General features: G+C 35.5%; 1 protein-coding gene across 5 annotated transcripts in view; it reads left to right on the top strand.

The window, feature by feature from the left end:
* prkcz (protein kinase C, zeta) overlaps positions 1-25,889 on the top strand; it is a 223,514-nt gene that overhangs the window by 181,168 nt on the left and 16,457 nt on the right. For all 5 annotated transcript variants that reach the window (XM_068222964.2, XM_068222961.2, XM_068222963.2 and 2 more), the window contains 3 exon segments: positions 372-491; positions 3,016-3,095; positions 6,607-6,696. In XM_068222964.2, coding sequence (XP_068079065.1) covers positions 372-491; positions 3,016-3,095; positions 6,607-6,696 — 290 coding nt within the window.

Here is a 25,889-nt window from a genome sequence, read left to right as displayed (position 1 = left end):
TTTAATAATTTATTTACTTATTTAATTATTTTTGCATCAAGCAGCATAAGAAGATTGTTTCTTATGACCAAAAATCTATGGAAGTAAAAGAGACCAAAAGTCTTTTCACATTTAATTTACAATATTGCTCACTCTTAACAGAAAATTAAGATTAATAACTTGTCCCTGCTATTAGATCTGCCACAAAAGTCAATAAAAAATATTTTATTTGAATTTTAAAAAATATTATTTCATTTTTGTATGCATGAATGCATGAATGCATGTATGTATGTATGTATGTATGTATGTGTGTATGTATGTATGTATGTATGTATGTATGTATGTATGCATGTATGCTAGGACTGTTCAGTGAATCTATCATTGTGTCTCAGGTTTCAGTGTGGACTGGTGGGCTCTCGGCGTGCTCATGTTTGAGATGATGGCGGGCCGATCGCCCTTCGATATCATCACTGACAATCCTGACATGAACACAGAGGAGTATCTCTTCCAGGGTGAGTCCACCTTAATCCAGCTTAATTCTAAACCATATTCTGTGTATTCAGCTTTTTTCACTCACCAAAGCCAAATTGTATGTATTTGGCATTTGTCAACAATGTCTTAATGACAACAATTTATCTTTATATTTTTAATTAAAAACATACAATTCATTATAAATCAATAGAATGTGCATGCTATGAAAGATAAAAAATTTGTTAAACTTTTCTAAGAAGATTATTGTAAAATGATTCATTCATTCATTTTCTTGTCGGCTTAGTCCTTTATTATTCCGGGGTTGCCACAGCGAAATGAACCCACAACTTATCCAGCACGTTTTTTACACAGCGGATGCCCTTGCAGCCGCACCCCATCTCTGGCAAACATCCACACACTCGTACACTACGATTTAGTCTACCCAATTCACCTGCACAGCATGTCTTTGGACTGTGGGGGAAACCGGAGCACCCGGAGGAAACCCACGCGAGCTCAGGGAGAACATGCAAACTTCACACAGAAACGCCAACAGAGCCAAGGTTCGAACCAGCGACCTTCTTGCTGTGAGGCGATAGCACTACCTACTGCGCCACTGCGTCGCCCTTTCCACACGCCTCTTTCCCTCTTACCTGCAGATGGAGAAGGCTTGGGCGTAAGTGTGGCTTGTTTTTTTCTACTGCAGGCTGAATGGACGTTGTAAAGTTGGCATTTCATTCAGAAAGATCGTGAAAGGGGTTTTGGAAGAGCTATTACAACCTAACAAACACCTCCTGCTCACTATTCCTGTTTTTTGTCAAAACTGACAGTTGGAGCAGTGTTAGCCATTCCCATTATCTCAAAATCATGTAATCTGATAACTTAACTAAAAGCAAACAGGAAGTGCATTTTCATATTTCAACTAAAGAAGGGCTAACTATTTTTTTCTCAATGAGATGCACAGATGAATTGTTTACCACAAAACTGGCAATGTAAGCTAACAAAATCATATGGTTAGTTTTGATTTATTAGGGACTTTAAACCTGAACTAATTTATAAAGAGCAAAACTGAAACTAGTGGCTTAGGGGGCATTCGCCATATAAGTACCTGACAGTCTCTGTGTTTGTTTTGTTTTTTTATTGATGCTAATTACATTATATAGGTTGCTTTCTATTATAAGCCACAGCTTAATCAATGATTTTTTTTACTAGTATTCCAGAAAATACAGTACATAAACAGCTATTGAGAAGTTGAAAGACCACTTGAAAATTCTCAGTTTTTCTGGATTTTCTAAATTTATTAGTAATGGCAATATTTGTTAATTCTACAAAAGTCTGACGGCATTTATTCCTAATTTCAAATAAAATATTGCCAAAACATTGCCAAAAACCAAATCTGTTCATTAGTAGTGACTGAAAATCAGGATTTAGTACCCACCAATCAGGGTTTAGTACCCACCAAACACTGACTCTTCTAAAGTTAAAACTTTAGTATTGTGCTGTCTACAAATAAGGAATATAATCTTTTATTTTGACCAGTTTTGGATTTGAAACTTGAAACAAATACTTCTTATTATTATTTTTTAATAATATTTCATTTAAAAATGCAAAATACACATCTTCAATCCTGAGAGATTTTTCCAGTGGCCTTTTAATTTTTCCCATGGTTTTCTATACCAACAGAACATTTGCGTGTCGCTTGTTCATCCATCCTGGCATTTGTGTCATTCCTTCATGAGGCATTCTTTGGTCCTCCGTTTCGTCACCTCTCCTCCTCCATCCAGAGCAGAGCCTGTGTGTTCATCTGCTTCTCTGTCTGTTCTGTGCTGCTCCAGCCGAGAGGCCAGCGTGATCCTGGACCACTCTCATTCATACAGACACACACACATGCCAACCTGGAGCTCTCTCCACCACCGGAACTACATCCCCCTCCATCCAAACCTCAGTTCGGCCATATGTCCCACTCCAGCCTCCCCTCGGCCCGAACACCGGCACTCCGTCGCCCACCCAAGAGCAGGGCAGATGCTGGCACCACCGCGCCAACACTTCAGCCGCTTCCGGGCCGCCGTCCAAACCGCGTCACAGCAGCAGGGCAAGACCCAAATCCCTTTAGCATTTCACTCGGAAAAGAAAACAAACAGGGGATGCGGGCTTCAGAGAGGGAAAGATAAACGCTCGTCTGCGCTCTGTCTTTCAGAGGAGATGAAACTGAACAGGCTTTACTTCTGGACGACGGCCCGAAATACACAACTGTTAAAGAAATCCAAAAAAAAGCAGGGATGAGACGTATTAAAAAGACACATTCTTCACATTCTGTGGGGTGTTTTAAATCCACTTAACACGCAACGGAATGTTATGAATTTACAGAAATAAACACGGAGCGCGGAGGAATCTTTTGATTGAGCGGTGAAGGGTTTATTCAGGCGTCTGTAGTGTGTGGGTGTTTGAGCGAGAGATTGTGTGTGTGTGTGTGTGTGTGTGTGTGTGGGTTAAAGCCTGTCTCTGTCGAACACGACTCTGCAAGAATGACTCACACTCTTTTATCTCCTGTTTTTTTATTTTTTTCAGTCATTTTGGAGAAGCCGATTCGGATTCCCAGGTCATTGTCTGTTAAGGCTGCAAGTGTGCTGAAAGGTTTTCTGAACAAGGTGAGAACTTGGGTGGACTTGAATGCAAACAAGCACACACACACACACACACACACACACACAAAATGTAAGAGTTTAGACATAGTAATGCCATTCAGCACAGCTATACTGGTGTTATTGTATAGATGCAGACTTGTATTTCAGCTTGTAACAGTTGAAGGTTTTACAATACCTTGAATGTATTGAAAGTGCTTGGATAAAAGGAATCTGTACAGATATTTCAAAGCTGTCTTACCATGAACTTCAGGGTCACGGTTCTATCGTATTTTTTATTTATTTTTATTTTTTTTTTCAAAAACTCTGTTTATGTGAAGAATTTATTGAAATTCCACTATCAGCATTCCTAAAATGAGACACACCAATCAGAGAAGTGTATCTTAGAAATATTTAGAGCGGTGTCGTTTTGTAGAGTAACAGTAATTAAAATTTATGTTAGCAATTGATATTTTCAAATAATTGCAATGTTTTCAGTTAGTTAAAGGGTCATGAAACCCCCCTCTTTTAGTTCAAGTCTACATCAGAATTTTTTCAAAAATGCTTCATAATGGGTGTGGTGGAGCGCTGTGAGCAGAGGGAGGAGTGGGCGTGGCCAGCAGAGCAGGGGAAAAAGAGGGGAGGGAACAACTGTCAGTTGGCTCAAAAACTGAAACATAAACCGTGAGGAGACCCATGATTTTATAGTTTACAAAGCTAAATTGCAGATAAAAAACAGTAATTTATTGCCCTGCTACATATGTTTTTCATAATTCATATAATTCATAATTTCATAATTCATATTTCATAATTTCATATACACATAACCACAATTTGTTCTATCATTATAAAGATAATCATGTAAACACTATAAAAGAGGAGAACTCTCCTGCTCATTCCTTGGGTCTGACATAGCAGTGCAGCAGGTCTCCCCCCCTATCTATTTCAACCATTAGCCCTTCCAGTAATCCGGAGGACTTTAAACATATGCCGAACACAGCAGCACGAATATTGGCAGAATGGTAAAGAACTCAACTGATAAAAGACAAAGTCCGCCATTCTCCAATTCTTGTACAGATCTTGCTGCAAAAAAGCTTGCTGCAAACCAACAGCTTTGCTGTATCTGCCCTGACAGCATCGCAGGGAAAGACATGCAACAAACCCTGTGGTTCATGGAAACAAACACACACAACCTTTTATGAACTCCTAAATAGGATACTGCGTGCTGTGCGCAAGGTCTGCCTTGCCTTCGGAAAGCACCTGCTCTCATTAATAATTAAGAAGCAGGGTCTTCTCATAGGATAAGAAAACTCAGCTATGAATAACAATGAAAAACCCATACGTCATCGCTGAACAGGCATATCGGTGCTATGTCACCGATTTTCACAACATCCCAAAAATGCCTTTAAACCCGGAAGATGAAATTAGCTGACAAAAGCTCAAAATGATCTAGTTTTTCCCACAATTAAAGCTGACAAATGCTTACATTGCCGTAAGTGACGCTCAACACACAATTTTAAAATTTCAGAAAAAGTACTCAAAGGTTTCTTGAACCTTTAAATGCTTAACGGTAATTGTTTTTATTAAAAAAATGTTAATTTGATTCAAGCAATTTACTGAACATTTGTATTTGAGCAAATATATTTGATAAAAAATGCTGCAACGCTGTATATCTTTAGAAATATTGTTTCCATAAATTCAATTTCATTTACAAATATCATATTAATATTAATAATTTCACCAAAAATAATAACATTTTACAATACACACATACATATATAATAAAATGTATTTATAGCTGTGAAAAAATCTAATGTGAAATGACATGCTTATGTATAGCATGTAATATGTACACTACCTGACAAAAGTCTTGTCTGGATCCCAGCTGTAAGAGCAACAAATAAAAACTTCCAGTTGATCTTTTGCAAAAGTGGCAGAAGGTAGATTTGTCTGATAAATCATCTGTTGAACTGCATCCCAGTAATCACAGATACTGCAAAAGACCTATTGGAACCCACATGGATACAAGATTCTCACAGAAATCAGTCATGTTTGGTGAAGGAAAAATCATGGTTTCGGGTTACATTCAGAATGGGGGCCTGCGAGAATGGATGGCAACATCTACAATACACTACAAACCACAGGAGAGAGCAAATTCTTCAGCAGGATAGCGCTCCTTCTCATACTTCAGCCTCCACATGCAAGCTCCTCAAAGCAAAGAAGGTGAAGGTGCTCCAGGATTGGGCAGCCCAGTCTCCAGACATAAACATTATTGAGCATGCCTGGGGTAAGATGAAGGAGAAGGCATTAAAGATGAATCCAAAGAATCGTGATGTACTCTAAGAGTCCTTCAAGAACGCTTTCTTTGCCATTTCAGATGACTTTATTAATAAGTTTTGAGTCATTGCAGAGATGTATGGATGCAGTCCTCCAAGCTCATGGGAGTCATACACAGTATTAATTCTTTTTCCACTGCAGCATGACTTTATATTCTATACTGTACATTATTTCTGTTAAGTGACAAGACTTTTATCTAAGCAAAGTCAGACCTTATTGTCCTAATTAAATAATTAAAAATCAAGGCATGATCATATTTTATTTTGGTAAAATAAGCATAATCTAGAGGCCTTTGCCTTTCATATAAGCCACTTTTGATACCAAATGATCAACTAAAAGTCAAGTTATTATTTTTATTTTGTTATTTAATTACAATATATATGACATATTTTATATTATTTACATGCAATTACAATTTACATCATATAGACTGTTAAATATTCCTATACAATTGTTTTTGATGTAAAAATAAAAGCTGAAGTATATATAATCTGTGGAAGAAAGTGTTAATTAAAAAAATCCAAGAAAGTAGTTCAAACTTAGACTGATTAAATTACATCACACATAATTCTTTGGGTAATGACTAGTTTATTCTCTTTCCACTTAAAACTTGATCACTGTTGTGCTCCATTACACCAGAAGAGACAAATGAGAAACAAATAGGCTCTGAGGGAGGAAAAAAATCGTCATAATAATTCATGCGCATTGCACACTGAGGGTTTTAACTCTACACAAACATGCACGCACACAGTCTGCCTCTGATTGAACTAATGTATGTGCTAAAATAAGGAGGGTCATCATGATGAAGATCAGCTCTCGAGGCTCCCGATGCTTCTGTGTGCGTGTCGGCTTGATTAAATCTGTGAATAATGAAGCGTTTTCCTTTAATCGTCAAGACAAATTGCGTTTATTGAAGCTCTGGGGTTCCTCAAACTCACCAGCAGCCTGTAATCAGTGTTATCAGGGCTCTTAGCCATTGCTGCCTGATTCATGGGGATTAAATGAGCGTAGATCAGCACAGCGAGTCGCTCCCAGAGCCCTGAATCTTCAGATAATGTCAGGATAAAGTTCACTAGATTTGCTAATTGTTTTGGGTTAAACTTCAGTCTTTCATCAAATGAGGTTGTGGGGTTGTTGAGGGTGACCAGATTTGTTTTTCGTCTGATATGTTGCTAATACTGTGTGTGTGTGTTTATTTCAGGATCCGAAAGAGAGGCTGGGATGCCAAGTTCAAACCGGATTCACAGACATCAAGTCTCATACATTCTTCAGAAGCATAGACTGGGACCAGGTAAGTTTTTTTTTTACCATTTTTTTTTATTTTATTTTGGAGGTCAAAATGTACTATAATATTCCAACTTCTGAACTTAAACACAGGGTGGCTTGGTGGCTTAGTGGTTAGCACTGTCGCCTCACAAGATGAAGGTTGCTGGTTTGTGTCCCATCCCGGCTGGGTCAGTTGGTATTTCTGTGTGGAGTTTGCATGTTTTTCCCAGTTCATAAATATTAACTAATCTTCTCAAATAGAGCTATTAAAATTGTCTGGTGAAATTATATTTATATTGCAAAATTACTATTATATAAGCAAAATACTGCAATATCAGATTTTTCCAAAATCGCACAGCCTTGATATTTGTTTTATCTTTTAATATATACTAAAATGCTATTTATTCTTGTGATTTAAATCTGGATTTTCAGCATACTTACTCTAGTCTTTATTATCACATGATTGTTCAGAAGTTATTTTTATTTTATATTTCGTGCTCAAGAAACATTTCATCTCATAAATGTTTGATTGTTTTTTGTTTGAATGAATATTTTCATTTATCAAGGACTCCTGAAATTAAATCACGAGGACACGTTAAATTGATCAAAGGTGAAAGTAAATTCTGTTGTTTTATTTTCAAGAATTCTAGAAAGCAATACAAAGAAATGAAGCAGATTATTTTTCAACATTTATATTAACAAGAACCATTTTTATTGGTTGAGAACCAGTAATGGTTGATCATTATAGAGCAGCAAATCTGCATATTACAATTTTTTCTAAACCAAATCGTGTAACTAATGACTAAAATATGCTGTAAATTCAAAGTTGAATCACAGGTTTAATTAATTTTGAAATAAATTGACGCAGAAAGCAGCTATTTTAAGTTGAAATAACATTTTAAAAATGTAAGTTTTAATTTATTTTCAATAATATTCATTAAAAAATAGATGCAGTGAGCAGAAGTAACTTCTTTCCAAAAAAAGGAAACATTAATGAATCATAATAATGGTGTGTTCCAGAAAATATTGCATCAATTCTTCGCACAATTACTTTCCTCATATGTAATTTTAATATTTGTTTTGGCATAAAAGTTGTTAAGATATTTTTTTTTTCATTCATTCAATCATTTTCCTTTGGCGTAGTCCGTTCCCATCAGACACACAACATCATAAGGATTTAATATAAGGTAAGATTTAGGTCATGATGTCAGGTGATCAAAATTCAATGTCTAGCCAGAGTCTAAGGACAATGTTATTTTATCGTCCAATAACGACGTCAAATTACATTAATATTTGGTTTATTTTAGGTTGTGTTGGAATGTGACCAAAATCCAAAGTCTGATAGATGTCATAGTGGTAACGTCCGCACAACGTCAGGGTGCAACATGATTAGACGTTGATATTTGGTTGATTTTAGGTTGTACATTGGACATTGATGTTGGCCTGATGATGGGTTCTGATGTCAACCCGAATTTCATTTCCAAACAAAATGCAACATCCCCACGACGTTAGGGTACAATGAAGTCATGTTGACGCCCTGAGCCTGCAGGGTTATTTATCAGGCATATGCATTTTACGCAGCGGATGTCTTTACAGCCGCAACCCAGTACTGGGAAACACCCACATACACTCACATTCACACACATGGCCAATTTTAGTTAATCCAATTCACCTATAGTGCATGTCTTTGGAGTGTGGGGTTAACTGAAGCACCCGGAGGATCCCCGTAAGGGAGAACATGCTAACTCCACACAGACTAACCACTGAGACACACTGAGATTTTTTTTTTTGTTCTCTTTAAAATAAAAGTTGCTGATACAGCTTAAACCAACTCCATAGGATGTTCCTGAATCCTGCTATTTTAAGCAAGGATTGCAGCAGACTTTTCAGAGTCTCTAAGTTGTTTATGAGCTGACTTTGGTTGGAGAGGGATGTAGTGAGTGTCCATTGATAGGTGTGTGTGATCCAGCAGCAGAAATGAAAGAGAATATCAAATGAGGCTCAGCCTTTGCTGAAGCGGCACAAGGTTTAAGGGGGGATGTTAATTGGTCTGGTATAAATGATGCACACAATGCTGAAACATGAAAGTCAGAGAGAGAGAGAGAGCATACAATATTCAGGAGCTGCAGAAAACGGTGTGTGTGTAATGAATGAATTAGTATGTATATTTCAAAGAGGTAAAGAGGAAATACAAGATGGAGGTGAAAATAGTTTGGTTAATAAACTTAATAAAGTTAGACTAATATATATTTCATCACAGAATCTACACCTGTTGAGTTATAAAGAAAATAGCTGTATGGAATAGATTTCTTTGTTGAAATCATTAATTAATAGAAAAAATAAAAGGTTTCTAGTTTTACTTGGATTTAGATTTAGAGTTGAACCAAAGTAATTCAATTAATTCATGGTCTATAAAAACAATATTTTACCTTTGAGTCAATGTAATTTTTTTCCCTTGGGCAGAATAAATATTTTTATAATATTAAAGTCAAAACTGTCATTTGAGGGAAATTTAGAAATTTATCGGTAACAAATTACAGTCCTTTTATGGGTTAGTTCAAAGGTTAAAACTGGAAAAAAAATGTTTTCCTCGATAAACATCTACTTGCACCAAAGTAAAAAAATAAATAAAAAAGAGTGTCTTTATAGTAAACAATATTTTTACATTGTGTGAATGTAATTTTTTTTTCTTGGCACACAATAAATATTTTTAATTTAGATACGATTCAATTTTAAAGTTTGAACAAAAGATTATTCCAAAAATTATACTTTTTTGAAAAAACTAAAGATTTTAGCTGTAACAAATGACAGTAACTTTTTATTTGGTTAAAAGTGTTTTTTTTTAGTACAGATGAAAGTCTTTCACTCTATTTTAGTTAAAGGTGTTGTATGTACGTTTTGACACTTCTAAATCATAAAAATACCATAATATGTTTGCAGATATTTTAGAAACATGCCAAGTGAACATTCTTGTTAATGTAAAAAAAACAATGCTGGATTTAGATATTCTGTTTTGAAAATGTCTGTTACGTGCCAGAACGTTGTCTTTGTTTTGGTAATTTAACCACCGCCAGTTTAGCCAATTATATTTCAGAACCCCAGGTTGTTTTGCTGAAAACATTGTATTTGATTCATTTAGTCAGGAAGGCTCTCAAAGTATGTGTCCATAACGGAAATGTGACCTCCGGTGGACAGTAGCAGATTCCGAAATGAGATGCAGATTCAGAGTTCCACATGAAGTGGTTATTAATTAGAAAATAATATAAATATTACAAAACAGAAGCACAGAATAGTGCACTTGCTGCACTTCAACCAAATGGTAAAGTTTACAATCGAATGAATACATTTTAAACCTCTTTAACTTTATTAAATGTAGATGCTGAATCACTGATGTGTTGGCTTGCACTGAGTCTCACTTTTGAATTGCAATTTCAAACGGTTTATTTTATTTTTAAGATCAGAGGTAAACTATCTGCTGCTGCTTTCAGTAGTATGGCAATACATGTCATGTAAAATGACATTCAAACTCACATTACTAGCATTTAACATTGAATGAACCACATGAGGGATACCTGAGGGGGTAATTTCAGTTTATCCTGTCAGTTTATCCATTTGTTCATAAATTTCAGGTGTTGGTTAGGATAAAACTCCTTTTGTTGTGAAAAATATTCCTTCTATCGCGTGCCATTGCTTTTATTTGAAACACGACTTGTTCATCAGATCATCAGACTTGCTTCTTTTAGTCAATCTGACAACCTGCACTTGTGTGTGTTTTGAAGCAGGTTTGCAAAACCTAGTTCAACCCCTGGGTTTCACCTTTAAACTTTGCAAAACTTCAATGAAGAAGATGTGACTATTGCAGATTTGCACAATGCTATATCGATGCTGAGTCGATGAATTGTGCAGCCCTTGTACACATCATAATATGGAAATTAAGAGTTGCTACCTCTTCCATTACTTTGCGACTTCTTCTATTATGTCATTTGAATTCCACAGTTTCCCTTCAAAATAAGTGCTGAGAGACAGCATGCAGATTCAGTCTGACTCATAAAACTGCTGAGGCAGCAAATGAATGTTTTCTTCACTTTATCATCTGCACTTGTACGGCACATCTTCACATTCACAAGTCCTCAGCCAGGTGTTCAGTTGCGATCTGTCGCGTTTTATTAGCAGTAATTGCAGTTCACATTGGTCGGCCGTGTGTTTCCTGATGTGCAGCTCAGAGGGTTGACAACATGGAAAGGAAATTATGCGCTCTAGAGTTCTGTCACTAACTCAACATGCTTCACTTGCTAGGATTTTTCCGCCACTTTACCAGCGTAATGGATGAATTTGGACACATACACACACGTGCATACTGTACTTACACGTCAAATGGACCCCCTGAGCTGCTCTAATGAACGGGGTTGAGCTACACTTGTTGTTAATTGCTCATGAGTGAATGAAGACATTGATTTGATGCTCAACTCAAAGCACGCAGCCTGTCTAAGTATTGCTGTGTCTGCACTGATTTATTCTCTTCAAGTGGATGTTTTCACTGCTTCTGTAAGAGTCTCTTTGTAGCCTGAAATGTCTTTCAACTTGACCTTTACTGTAAAAGCTGTTATTACCTTTTCAGAAATATGTTTTTACTTTTAATGATTGAACGTACACGTGTGTGTGTCTGGCGCCTGTCTGTGATGAGTTGAATTTGTCTTTCCGCTTTACCAGATGTTGAACACGTTTCTTTAACATACCAATGCACATTTATGGGGGTTTCTTGAACTGAGAGAAAACCAGAGCAAAAAAGTTATGTGCACCCCTGCCTTTTGACCTCATTCTTCATGTACGAGCGGGCGCAGCCTTTGGAATCTTTTTGGCTCCATGTCTCATTCACTTCTATTGACTTTTAGATGTTAAAAACAGCTACTTTTATGTATTATGTATTATCATGAACACACTTGTTTGTAGAGCAAGTAGTGTATTCCTAGTTAATAAGTCCTAGTCATTTCATCCATTGGCGACTGATATAAAAGTTCAAAAATGAGTGCACTTACAAATTGCATTAGTTGTTGATCTTATTCAGTATCCCTAAACCTTAGTTGTTGATCTTATTCAGTATCCCTAAACCTAAACCCAACTTCTATCTCACTAACTTTTAATAAACAGGTAATTAGTAGTTTATTAAGCTAGTAGTATTAGTTAATGATTTGGTAATACTCTTAATTGTGACCAAAACTAAAGTGTTACCACTTATTTAAAAAAAATAAATAAATAAAAATTAATATATGTATATATATATATATATATATATATATATATATATATATATATATATATATATATATATATATATATATATATATATATATATATATATATATATATATATATATATATATGTGTGTGTATGTGTGTGTGTGTGTGTGTGTGTGTGTGTGTGTGTGTGTGTGTGTGTATATATATATATATATATATATATATATATATATATATACTGTATATATATACACACACACACACACACATTAGATGCTGGGTTGTTGTAAACCAATGTTATTGACAAAATCAACGTTTGGTTAATTTTTTTAACTGAATATTACAGGGGTGGTCCAGAATGTATTTATAAGGCTTGGTTGTGTTTATAAGATGCAAAGCAATGTGTGCTTATGCTTTATTTGTAGAAAATCACGTTATTTTTTTCTTACTTTGATTATATACAGCTACTCAGCTAACGACTAACATATTTCCTAGTTCCTCCAAAAGGTTAGCTTGGCTAGCTAACATAATGTGCTGTGATTCGCAGATTGTCACTAGTAAGCACCACCCCTCTTCTAGCACTCGCTTTCCCTCTGTTGTGTAAATACTACCAGTCATTGTAGCCATGGTTGGTACTGCTCCTTTTTTGAGGAGGTTTTGGTTGAATCCAGCACTGAACAGGGAGAGTCTGGAAGCTGTCCTTTGTCAAATGCTAGAGCTATATATTTTTTATAATTCTCTGTAGCATAATTAAAATGAATGTCATGTCCTTTGGCAGCCCTAATACAGAAGCTCCATGAAAATAGCAGCATTTGGGTGTGTAACCTGACGGGTTTATGACATCATTAACCCAGATGAATTTTTTTTGTAGTCCCCAAACTTTGTTTAATGTAGGCTTTGCTAAGATAACTCTGTAAAAGCCAATGTCTCCCTTTGCATTGAACTTTGAGCGTATTACATTCAGAGATGTTGTCTATGTTGACACAGCTACATTACACATCAACTAAAGTTAAAATATGATATCGTAGTGGACCACCCCTTTATTTATATTTTTGGCTTATATTTGACAAAACATTGGGTTACAACATCCCAGCATCTGTTTACCAGTTTATTTAATAAAATAATGACTAATTATTACAAGGCATTTTGGTTTTGGCCAAAATTTTTCATATCGGTGCATCCCTACAATAAAGTATTTTCAGTTTTATTTTGTTTTTCAAGGTAAAGGTCTTACACTTTTGGACTCCTCTGTAAAGCATTTACACAATATTTCTATTCCCAAGCAGACCAAATTAAAACAATCTCTGCAACAAAAATAGAAAAAGATTGATATCATCTTGGTCTCAGTTCCTCTGGAGTTCCTGTCAGCCTCCTCTGCTAAATCTGTCTTTGTACGCTGTTGTCACAGAGAGCGAGAGCTGATCTCCTCCAGGGCTCACAGTGCAGACGGTGTGAAGAGGATCTGTCTGAGTCTCTCCCCCCTACTCTCTCATTCAGCATCACTCCGTCTCTCGCCATCTCAGTCCACCTCCTTCTCTCTCTCCTTTTCTCACTCTCTCCCACTTTGTCTCTCGCTGTCGGGTATGATTTCCCGCTCTTCATTCAAGACTTTCTCACTCTATCTTCTGCAATCTGCCTCACGCTGTCGAAAAAAGCAACCTGGATTTCCCACTCCTTCAGCCCCTCTGTCTCTCATCGTCTCACTTCAGTCCCTGAAGAAACACTGAGGCTTCTCTCATTTCACTAATCTTCAACCCCTTACCCTCCTATTTTTATGTTCTTTTCCTCTGCCGTAACAATTTTTAAAAATAGGCACAAGTTTAGCTACTAAATAAACATTTCTCGAGTTTTTTGCACCAATTTCTGGCACTGCCATCCAAATCCTGCAGCAGAAATTAAGATTCAGGGATCCTTTTTCCAATCTACTCACCAGTTTTGGTGAGATCTGCTAATTTTAGCCTCAGGCTGCGTTTACACCGGTGTTTTTTTTATTTTAAAATGAAATTTTAGAATGAAAGTGCTCTTCATCCAGACTGGCGTTTTTGCTGTGATCTCCGTCCACACAATACACCCTAAATCACATGATATGCACCCATTCACACTCACTGGTCAAGTGCATATTTTGCTTGTTTTCAAACTTGCAATCTACCGGTTTTCAAAACTCTCACGTTTTACAGGCCAGAGATGCCAGTGTAGTGTAGATGCCAGGTAATTGTAAAAAAACACACACGATAGTGCAAATTGCACCTGTTTGAAGTTATCTGACAGGAGTGCGCTTCTTTTGCTGCTGTAGCTCTTCTGCTTCAAGGCTGGATGAACCAGTCTGGCTATTCTCCACTGGCCTCCGGCATCAACAAGACATTATCTGCAGCTCACTGAATGTTTTCTCCTTTTCTGCCCATTCTCTATAATCTCCTTCTTAGTAGATAAGCAGTTTCTTAAACACTCAGTCCAGCCCATTTGGCACCAACTAACACATCACATTCAAAGTCACCTACAGTTGAAGTCAGAATTATTAGCCCCCCTTTGAAAGCCCCTTTTCTTTTTTAAATATTTTCTAAATTATGTTTAACAGTCAAGGACATTTTCACAGTATGTCTTATATATTTTTTTCTTCTGGAGAAAGTCTTATTTGTTTTATTTGGGCTAGAATAAAAGCAGTTTTTTAACCATTTTAAGGTCAAAATTATTAGCCCCCTTAAGCTTTATATTTTTTCGATAGTCTTCAGAACAAATCATCGCTATACAATAACTTGCCTAATTACCCTAACCTGCCTAGTTGACCTAATTAACCTAGTAAAGACTTTAAATGACACTTTAAGCTGTATAGAAGTGTCTTGAAAAATATCTAGTCAAATATTATTTACTGTCATCATGGCAAAGATAAAATAAATCAGTTATCAGAGATGAGTTATTAAAACTATTATGTGCAGAAATTTGTTGAAAAATCTGCTCTCTGTTAAACAGAAACTGTGGAAAAAATAAACAGGGGGGTTCAAAATTCAGGGGGGCTAATAATTCTGACTTCAACTGGATATCATTATGCACATTTTTTACTGCAGCATATCACCTTGTTCACGTCTTGAGATGGGCTTGAAATATGTTTATGTTAACATGCAGCTAAATAGGCATGTCGAATAAAGTGGTGGAATATAAATCCTCAAGGATGGCTAATCCTATTGTTTATGGATTATCGGTTTTCTTATCCAGAGCTGCGGTGAAATCAATGTCTGTTCTAATGTCGACAGAAAGACACAACTCTAAATCAGAGCCATTGTTTAGTCCTAAAACAGTACGTCTTAAGGGTTTTCAGACAAATAGGCTCAGTTAAATGAATCAATGTAATTCAAACCTGGTTTCCCTCTTTAAAACCTGGTGAATAGAAACAAACAAGCTTTACTCTTTTATTGCAGAACACACTCAGAACAGCCGTGACATGCTGTCATGGAGATCAGACAGTGATTGTGTGCGTGTGTGATTTTTATTTCAGCCAGCTTTGCCACTGCTGTGGTTTGAATGCATTAATAATAATTATCCATTCCTCTGACAGCAGATGTCTGTGTATGTGAGAGTTAGGCGTAATTTTGCTGTTTTACTCTCCACTGTGTAAATTCTTTAGTGTGTCTGAAATCACGTACTGAGTACAATTGGTAAAAAAAGATTTAAGGATGGCGAGTCCGCCAGAACTATAATTGTTAATAATTTAACATGCATTCACCATCGTGTCATTCCAGAATTTTCTCTGTTCTTCTGCTTCTTTTTATTTACAGTAAATTATTCTTTATTATTTAAGTAAAATGAAAGTTCTTGACTTGTAAGCAAGTAGGTGAGCAAGCAAATAAAAAGCATGTGGATGGCATCTATGATTCTTCTTATTATAATCTTATTACATATATAATTATAATATTATGGGCAACGCAGTGGCGCAGTGGGCAGCACGTTTACCTCAAATCAAAAAAGTGGCTGGTTTGAGCCTCGGCTGGGTCAGTTGACGTTTCTGTGTGGAGTTTGCATGTTCTCCCTGTGTTCGGGTGGGTTTTTCTCTGGGTGCTCCGGTTTCCCCCACAAGTCCAAAGACATGCGGTATAGGTAAATTGGGTAGGCTAAATTGTCCGTAGTGTATGAGCGTGAATGATGTTTCCTAGTGATTGGTTGTGGCTGGAAGGGCATCCGCTTTGTAAAACGTGCTGGATAAGTTGGAGGGTAAATCCGCTGTGGCGACCCCAGATTAATAATGGGACTAAGCCGAAAAGAAAATGAATGAATGCATTATAATGTTATAATCTTGTAATCCATGTGTTTTGGCTCAATGCAGTGGAGTATAAATTCCTTGTTTTGATGCACTTTTTGTCACACCCACGGCTCGTTCATACTCTTCCAATGACAGTTCTCCCTCACCAATCACCTGCACCTGTTCCTCCTCATCAAGGACAATATATAAGCTCACCTTATCCCTTCACTCCCCAGCCAGTATTGAAGTTGGATGGTTATCCTCATCTTTGCTCCTTTGTCTTCCCCTGATCGTCCATGGATATTCCTTATGAGTCTTCGAGTCCTTCACACTGATCAAGCGTGACACTTTTTCACAACATGTTCTATATTGATAACATGTGTCTTATGTCCACTTTTACATTTTTTGGCAATAGTCAAAAATAAGTTGTATTATTCAAAATTATTAATTGTTCTTTTTTATTCAAAATTATTCAAATATTAATTATAAAATCACATTTTTTTGGTTCTGTTTGGTTTTGGTTCATGATTGTTTTGGTTCACAAAAGAAGATATTTTGAAAATTGTTGAAAACCATTGACTTAACTATGGATTTTAACATTCTTCAATATATGATGTGTTCAACAAAAGAACAAGAAGAGTGTGAGTAAATGATAGCAGAATTTGCACTTTTTGGTGAATTATCCTCTTTAGGCGATTTTCTCTATCTTTTCATTCATTCATTCATGTTCTTTTTAGCTTAGTCCCTTTATTAATCCAGGGTCACCACAGCGGAATGAACCACCAACTTATCCAGCATGTTTTGAAGCAGCAGATGCTCTTCCAGCCGCAACCCATCTCTAGGAAACATCCACAAGCACTCACTCACACTCATACACTACGGACAATTTAGCCTACCCAATTCACCTGTACCACATGTGTTTGGACTGGGGGAAACCGGAGTTAACCCATGCGAAAGCAGGGAGAACATGCAAACTCCACACAGAAAAACGCCAACTGACCCAGCCGAGGCTCAAACCAGCGACCTTCTTGCTGTGAGGCGATAGCACTACCTACTGCGCCACTGCGTCACCTTCTCTATATATTATTTTCTTTTTATCTCAGTCAAATATTGCCCTATTAAAACAAAGTATACAGCAAAAGAAAGTGTATTTTATAAAAAAACTGACACCTTTGACTGTTTTTATGGTCCATGGTCATATATTTATTCTGCAGCCAGAAAGTCCATGGTCTTTAGTAGATGTCTGAACACAATCGACTGCTTGAGTATTTACATTGAAAAAGCAATCCAATCAAATAGCTCTGGAAGAGGTGGAAAGCGAACAATCTGAAAACATTTTTAAGACATTGACACCTGTATTTAGCATCCTTCACTTGTGATCAGATTGATTAAAAACTGCCCAACAGCTAGGGCTGCATTGCGAATTGGAAATACATTTTTTGCATTGATTCAGAAATTTTCTGAATGCATAAATTTTCTCGTAACTCGATTCAGAGCTTAGTTTATAGCCAGATGGTGTAACTTTACAAACAGCCACACTCTTTATCAATTCTTCTACATACAACAACAGCGAATTCTACAAGCGTTCATAGTGAGCTATTTACATTAATTCCGTGTAATAAAAGAGTGCATTTGACTACTTATAGCACATAATCAAAAGCACAAGCACCCTTCTTCATGTTCACTAATGCCGTGTTTCGACTGCATGATTTTAGCCCCGATTTTGAATCGCCAACAGATTTTGAGAAATTGCAGACAAATGCCTGAAATCACAAGCAAATCGGTGCTCATTCGCGTGAGCAACAATCACAGTGTGAACTATCAAAGACGCCATCTGAAGAGAATCGTCGATAGGTCACTGACACCCATCACATATTTGACATGCTAAATATCTTGACCTGTCTGTGATTTAAAAACACGTCAACAATTACCTACAGACAATGAGAGAACAGCATCCACTAGTAGTATATCTGCAGGCCAGCGAGAGGTTGGTCTATTTGGACCCAAGAAATGAAGGAAAAACTAGTGTTAATTTGGCTGGAGCACCTGTGTCTATTTGACGTGTCATCTGAGTGATATCTCAACCGGGTCGAAAAAAAAAATGTCAAGGAGAAATTGCTAATTCCCTTTAAAAGCTAGGTGAGCAAAATAAGTACATTTTTACCCCCCTAAAGGCTTCTTTCTCATTATGTAGTTAATGACAAAAGATATACTACATAACCTTGCATTGTTTCAATGTCATTTCCCGTGTGTGTTTGGTTGTGAGACTATTTTGGATGAAGTTGTCTGCAATTCTTCCTATTGTAAAGTCATGCAGTGTGAAACCCCCTGTCGCCGATCTATCCTGCAGTGTAAACACTGCAGCAACGAAACGCTATCCCAGATAGTCATGCAGTGCGAAACCATCTGTGACGTGAATACTTTGAAAATCATGCAGTCTGGACTCAACATAAGAATGTAGCATTAAAAACTAGCCTATTGTGCTTAGCTTAGCTCAGAATCGATTCCAGAGAGAATCGCAGTGCAAGAACAGGTAATTGCTAAATTTTGTACAGATGTTGATTTAAAATGGGCTTTCTGTAATAGTAAAGAACTGAGTATTGTTCATTTATTTTATGATTGTATTTATTTATACACAATTGTTTTGGTGTGATCTTTTCTTTTTTTTTATTAAGCAAAGAACGAATAATGCATTGGAATTCAAAGAAAAAGGTATTTTATTTGTTATGAGAATACAGTTGACTTCAAAATTTGCTATATTGTTAATTTACTCATTATATCTGGAAACATTTTTTATTCATAAATGTAAATGGGCAGTAAATAAACTAATTTTACTCACTTTAAAATAGAAATAGTTCATTACCTACGATAAAAGAAACAAAAAATACCAAAGCAAAAAGAACTGTTAATTATCTTAAAGCCTTAAATCTATAATAATTGTAATTGTCCGCGTATGTTCTGTGTTCTAAAATTGCAAAAAAAAAAAAAAAAAAAGAGAGAATCACAGTGAATTCCAAAAAAAAAATTTAAAATAAAAAATCGATCCAGGAATCACATTGCTTCAGTTTATCATTCCAGCCCTACTATTGTGGACGCCATTTACTTATATACAGTTGAAGTCAGTATTACTAGCCATCCTGAAGTATTATCCTCTCCGTATATTTTTTCCTACCAATTTCTGTTTATTGAAAACATAATAGTTTTAATTTCTAATAACTGATTCCTTTTTTTATACATGATGACAGTAAATAATATTTTACTAGATATTGTTTTAAGATACCAGCATTGAGCTTAAAGTGTGATTTAAAGGCTTAAGGTTAATTAGGTTAACTTGGCAAGTTAAGGTAATTAGGCAAGCTATTGTATAACGATGGTTTGTTCTGTAAACAATCAAATAAATATATTGCTTAATGTGGCTAATAAAATTGACCTTAAAATGTTTGTTTATTTTTATTTAAACTGGTTTTATAACAGAATTATTGCATTAATTATTTTACAATTATTTCCAAGGTGTTGCAGGTAAATATAGACCCATCCCCTGATGTTGCCATTTTTGGGGTTTCAAAGATTTGGTCCCAATTCAATTCTAAACAACTTGATGTTTTGGCCTTTACCTCACTATTAGCCAAGCGTCCTATTCTACTTCACTGAATATCAAATAAGCCTCTAACTACATCCCAATGTCTTGTAGATACCATGTGTTTTCTTAAGTTGGAAAAGGTTAGATGCTCTGGAAAAAACAATTTCTTTAAAAAGTGGCAATGTTTTATAACTTACTTTAACTCTCTTAAGGTATTGCCTTCCATTCTTCTTCACTTTTTAATTTATTTCGTAGTAATGTATTTGTTTTATCTAATACTATTTTATACTGTTTAATTGTAAATATTTACTTTCAACGTTGACAATGTATGTGAACATTTGATTGTGATAGTTGGCTGTAATTTTCTGTACACTTATTACTCTTGTTTCCATTTTTCTTTTCCTTTTTTATTATTATTATCATTATTACTTTTTCTCTTTTTTATTATATATATATATATATATATATATATATATATATATATATATATATATATATATATATTTATTTATTATTATTTTTTTTTTATGAAAAAAAAACAACAAAGATAATGATATGTAACTATTTGTACTGATACAGTGTTTGTTTTTTCACAGTAAACTATTTAAACATAAAACTGCTTTTATTTTAGCCGAAATAAAACAAATAAGACTTTCTCCAGAGGAAAAATATATAATATTAAAATATTATAGAAAATACTGTGAAAAACTCCTTGCTCTGTTAAACATCATTTGGGAAATATTTAAAAAGACAAAACTATTCACAGATCTAATAATTTTGACTTCAACTGTATATCGTGTGGCCACAAGGTAAAGCTTACAACTGATTTTTTATTTCTTGAGTAAAATAAGAGTCTTTGCATTCTTCATTTTAAAACCAATTTCTTGTCACCTGATCCAGAATCCAGAAACAAATCACCATTTGCATTACAAATCCAATATACCCACGTGCATTTCGAATTGAAAATGTTGTGTGATCAGATCCTGCTGCATCCTGGGTGCATTTACAACACTTTTAATGTGATCAAATGTAATCAGACTGAGATGCGATCACCAACAACACATCAATAGCAGGTGTGAAGGGAGCCATAGAGTCCCACTGCAATCATCCTAGCAGATTCGCCTTCATTTTGTCACAGAAAGGAGTATGCCGGACCCCCGACAGGGAGACTGAGAGAACGGCTGGAAGCGAGACTTTGCTGTGGAGCTGAGTGGGGAATAATCCACTCCCACACAGCAGCGTGAAGAGTCTCTGTGCATCTGGATGGGTTTTGCGTGTGTAATTGGTTTTCTGCTACAGAGACGAGCATTAGCATGTTCCACCAAGCAGGTTGCAGCCAAATGCGTCACGCCTGACTCTCAATGGCCTCGGGAATAAAAAAAACACGCACACATGGCGGCTGGGCACCAATTAACATCCCTGTTCCCCCGTGTGCCGTCTTTAACTCGTTGTTATGTCTCTTTCGGCTTTTGTTTTGCCATTACACTGCAATCCAAACACATATGCAAAGGCAGAGTAGATTGCTCTTGGGGAAAATGAGGAGGATGACGATGTGCAATACACTGCTGTTCAGAAGTCTGGAGATTTTCGTATGATTAAAAAGAAGTCTCTTTTGGTCAAGGCTGCGTTTATTTAATCAGAAAATGTGGTCAAATTGTGAGGTGTTATGTGGAATACTTGAATATTGAAAAAATGCTTCAGTTTTTAAGTGTCAAATTTTGTAAATTTAACACTTGCTATCTGAAAAAAAAATTCACAAAAAAGTGTTAGGGATCCAAAATATTCGAACATAGATAAATAAATATTTTATACACTGTTTCAAACATAAATATATGGGAGCACAAAATTAAATATACAATCAAACAATTATGTTTGCTGTTTGTTGTACTTATGTAAATTGATCTGAAACAACACAATTCTTGAGGGTTGTTAATTGTTTTATGTTCAATTCACTTAAATTTGTAAAAGGTGTTGGACACACTCCACTGTAGACCTCCCTTAGCCTACATATTTCATTTTGTTTGTTAAGCGCAAAGATTTGTTTCAAACTATTTCTAAATTCAGTTAAAATTTCCAGCCAACAAATAAATGAACAATAATAATGAAGTGTGGTCAAAATACTGAGTTATTTCCAAACACACATCCTATTCTAATGCCCCATATGGTGATTTATATGTCTTCAAAACTCGACGGGTGGACAAACCTAAACTTTAAAACACATATATATATATATACATATATTTATATATATATATATATATATATATATATATATATATATATATATATATATATAAGAAATACTACTACTAATAATAATAACATTATACAAATGCTAATTGTCATGAATAAACTGAAAAAAAGCCCCCGACATGAAGAAGGCATGTTTTTTTTTCATATGTGAAGATATTTGTGCAATGCTGTTCATCCTGTGTTTATTAAGCAACTAGTGAGTGTTTGGATCATATACTGTAGGATACCTCACACACTCTGCGCTGGACTTTAGAGCAGCTTTCAGTTGGTCAATGTTGCAGTCTATTTTAGTCAGGGATGGGAAGTAACGAAGTACAAATACTTTGTTACTGTACTTAAGAAGATTTTTCTGGTATCGGTACTTTACTCCACTCCTTATTTTTCTGACGACTTTTTTAATTTTTACTTCTTACATTTTTACACAAATATCTGTACTTTCTACTCCTTACATTTTTTAAACATTTTTAAACTCGTTTTCATGTGTTTAGTGGCATGATCTATATTATTGTCATTGCGCAATATGAACACAGTTTTGATGCTGTCAGTTTATTTTTTCTCATTGCGCGCCTGCGTGCTGCACTGCGTGGTCTTTTCAAGGCTATCGCGCACCGTACGTGGGCTAGTTAATGAAGATTACTATGAGAAAAGCTAGGATGACTACGCAGACGTGACAGAGGAAGATGGCAAATCTAACATGACTGATGCTGCCTTGTTTACGCGGTAATAAGATACCTTTTGCTTGTTAGGATCACTGGTAGACGAGAGACACATTCCAGTTCAAAAACAAGCCATTTTTTCGCATGTCTTTGGGACTGTGGTTGAAACGAGTACTTTTTACTCTTTCACTTTTGTACATTTTTGAGGCTGTACTTCTTTACTTTTACTTACAAAAAGTGTACTACTAAAGTTTTACTATACAAAAGTGTAGTCAGTACTTCAACTTTTACCAGAGTCATTTTAAACATGAGTATCTGTACTTCTACTTAAGTAAAGGAAGTGTGTATTTTTGCCATCTCTGATTTTAGTTCCTGAAAATAGCAATGCATCAACAATGCGCCTTAACACGCCTTCTTTTTAGATCGGAACACCCATGTGGCTAAAAAATTAGGGTTGCGCCGGTCTGAAAATAGCAACAAATCGCACCATACATGTCTTGTGCCTTATTCCGTCTTGTGTATGATATGCCGTATAACTTAATTCCAACACAAATCAATTGTGTGAAACCCAGCATTTTTACAGTGTAGATTTATGGCAAATCGTGACTTTTGAGCCAGTTTGAGACAGTTTTGACAAAATTAATGGTATAGTTTGCCCAAAATTTTATTCTGAAATCATTTACTCAGCCTCCATATATTCCAATCTACTTTGGGGTTCTTTTCTCTATTAAACACAACAGAAGATTTTTTTTTTTTTTTTAATGTTAAAAATTAGTAGCAATTGTCTTTTTATAGAATGGTTTTCTACTGTTGATATTAATGGCTAATGTTATTGGTGAGTGATTTTTTATTTTCGGTTGAACTATGACTTTAATTTTACCTTTTTTCTCTCTCAGAAGTATGATTTTTTTTGGAAGGGGGTGGTAACTTCAAGCATATGTAAGTTAACATCTCATAATTATATATTTTTAAAAGTGTTTGTTGCACTTAATTAGAGCTGAGTAAAAGTGCACTTAATAAGAGCTGTAAAGCTTAAGTTTTCGATTTTAGGTGAAAAATCGGGTCACACTTTACAATAAGGTTCATTAGTTAATGTTAATTAATGCATTTACTAACATGAACAATACATTTACTACTGTATTTGTTGGTGTTAGTTAACGTTAATGAGTTAATGAAAATACAGTTGTTCATTGTTAGTTCATGTTAACTCATGGTGCATTAACTAATGTTAACAGGCATGGACTTGGATGTTAATAATGCATTAGTAAATGTTCAATTATGATTGATAAATGCTGTACATGTGTTGTTCATGATTAGGTCATGTTAGTAAATGCATTAACTAATGAACCTTATTGTAAAGTGTTAACAAAAATCGGTATCGCCAGAATGGGGAAGTCCCAGAGTAAAATGAGAAAATATGATACACCGGTGTTTTGGAATATTGAAAAACTCTGTCTTTACACTGTTTTCATCTTTTTTTATATAATTTGTTTTTGTTTTATTTATACTTGGCTCTTTTATACAATGTTTCAATTCACTAAAATCTTCTATGTGTGGCTGCTTTGACACAATCTATATTGTAAAAGTGCTATACAGATAAAGATTAATATAATTGAATTATTCCTTTTTATGTAAAGCACTTTTAATTGTATGAAATGTGCTATATAAATAAATAAATAAATAAACAAAACTTGCCTTAATTGTGGGATATAGTCTTAGAATTGTCTGAAATAAAGTTAGAATTATAAAAACAAATTATTTGGAATTACAATGAAAGAACAGAAATTTTTATTTAATATTTGGAACATATATGAATGATTAAAAAATAATTATTAAAGAAAACAAAGAGGAAACTGCTGGACACCTGACAGGTTTCGCAACCACCTAATGGTTTACTAAACTGCAAATCAGCTCACAAAAAAAAAAAAAAAAAACATTCAGAACATTCTGCCAGCCGCATATTGGCTAGTTTTGCACAAACACCACTCTCTATTTCGTTAATAATGTAATAGTCTATTTTCTGCCATTTGACAGACCAACACGAGGCATTAAGCTGGACTCATGAATTAGACTAAATGGAGAGAGTGAGAAGCTAGTGAAAGGAGAGAGGAGCAGCCATCTGTTCCAGCTTGTGCAGCTCGGCGTGGAGTGAAGCACAGCAGGATGGTGTCCTCAAAACACACAGCGAACATTAGAAAAGCAAAAAGAGTCCAAAATGGGAAAACAAACCTTATCTGACCCATACTGTTGACATCCACAGAATCCGTCCATTCTGACAAGTGCTTAACATCAGTCCTCGGTCTACAATAAATCTATGGTTTCTTTCTTCTATCTGCCCTCCATTAATTTTCTCCTTGTTCCTCACTTGTTTAAAAATCTTGTTCTCTTTCATTAAAAACACTCTGAGATGCTTCAGATTTCCAAAGTGTCCCTGAGAGACAATACTTTGGTGAATTTGGTGTCTTTAGGTTGTGAAAAATTGAATATCTTTCATTAGTGGCCCTGAGTTAGACTTTTGTCTAACTTTACATTTTTTCCCTGTTTTTATGTGAACATGGATGTCACACAAGATATAGGCTCATTCTGAAAACGTAGCCCTAAATGCATTTCTGGAGATCACAAATTATGTAGCCAGATGTAGGTATGATGCCGTTGCCGTTTCTTTTCACGTGGGCTTTTCTGCTGTTGCCAGTTTGTCCATTGGCTCACCATGTACATTGACAGACCTGAGACTGGAGAAGAATAGTTCCAAAAAGTGTGCACAAAGACAAAAACAGAAGCCAAAAAATAATATAAACCAGTAAATAACAGGGTGAGCATGTGCTAAAATTTGAAAATGTTGTAAAAATCCGGCGAGGGCTTTTCTTTTCAGCGGCCTCTGGTGGATTAGCGAAAACAAAAATGGCAACAAAAAATAAATAAATAAAAGTAGCTCCTGGGACATATTTGACACTCTCTAGAAATGTATGGCACTACATTTTCAGAATGAGCCTAGGTTGATGTCACACTAGGTCAACCATTTATTAAATGACTCAGAAGTGGTAGATATGAATTGGCAGTTGTTCTTTCCAAAATGTTAGTGAACATCATTCTCTCATCCAAGATTTTGGACTGTGTTTTAATTACTACCTCATTCAAGTAATCTAATTCAAAATGCTTTTTGACAGATTGTTTTAATTTTTGTTTTGTTTTGTTTCTGTACTATACAGAAATGTGTTTTCACTGAGACTATTTCTTAAAATTTGGCGATGGGCTAAGGT

The sequence above is a fragment of the Danio rerio genome, chromosome 8 (genome assembly GCF_049306965.1).
Source record: "Danio rerio strain Tuebingen ecotype United States chromosome 8, GRCz12tu, whole genome shotgun sequence".
NCBI lineage: Eukaryota > Metazoa > Chordata > Actinopteri > Cypriniformes > Danionidae > Danio > Danio rerio.
Note: the sequence above shows the minus strand (reverse complement) of the source record. Positions and strands in the feature narration are given on the sequence as shown.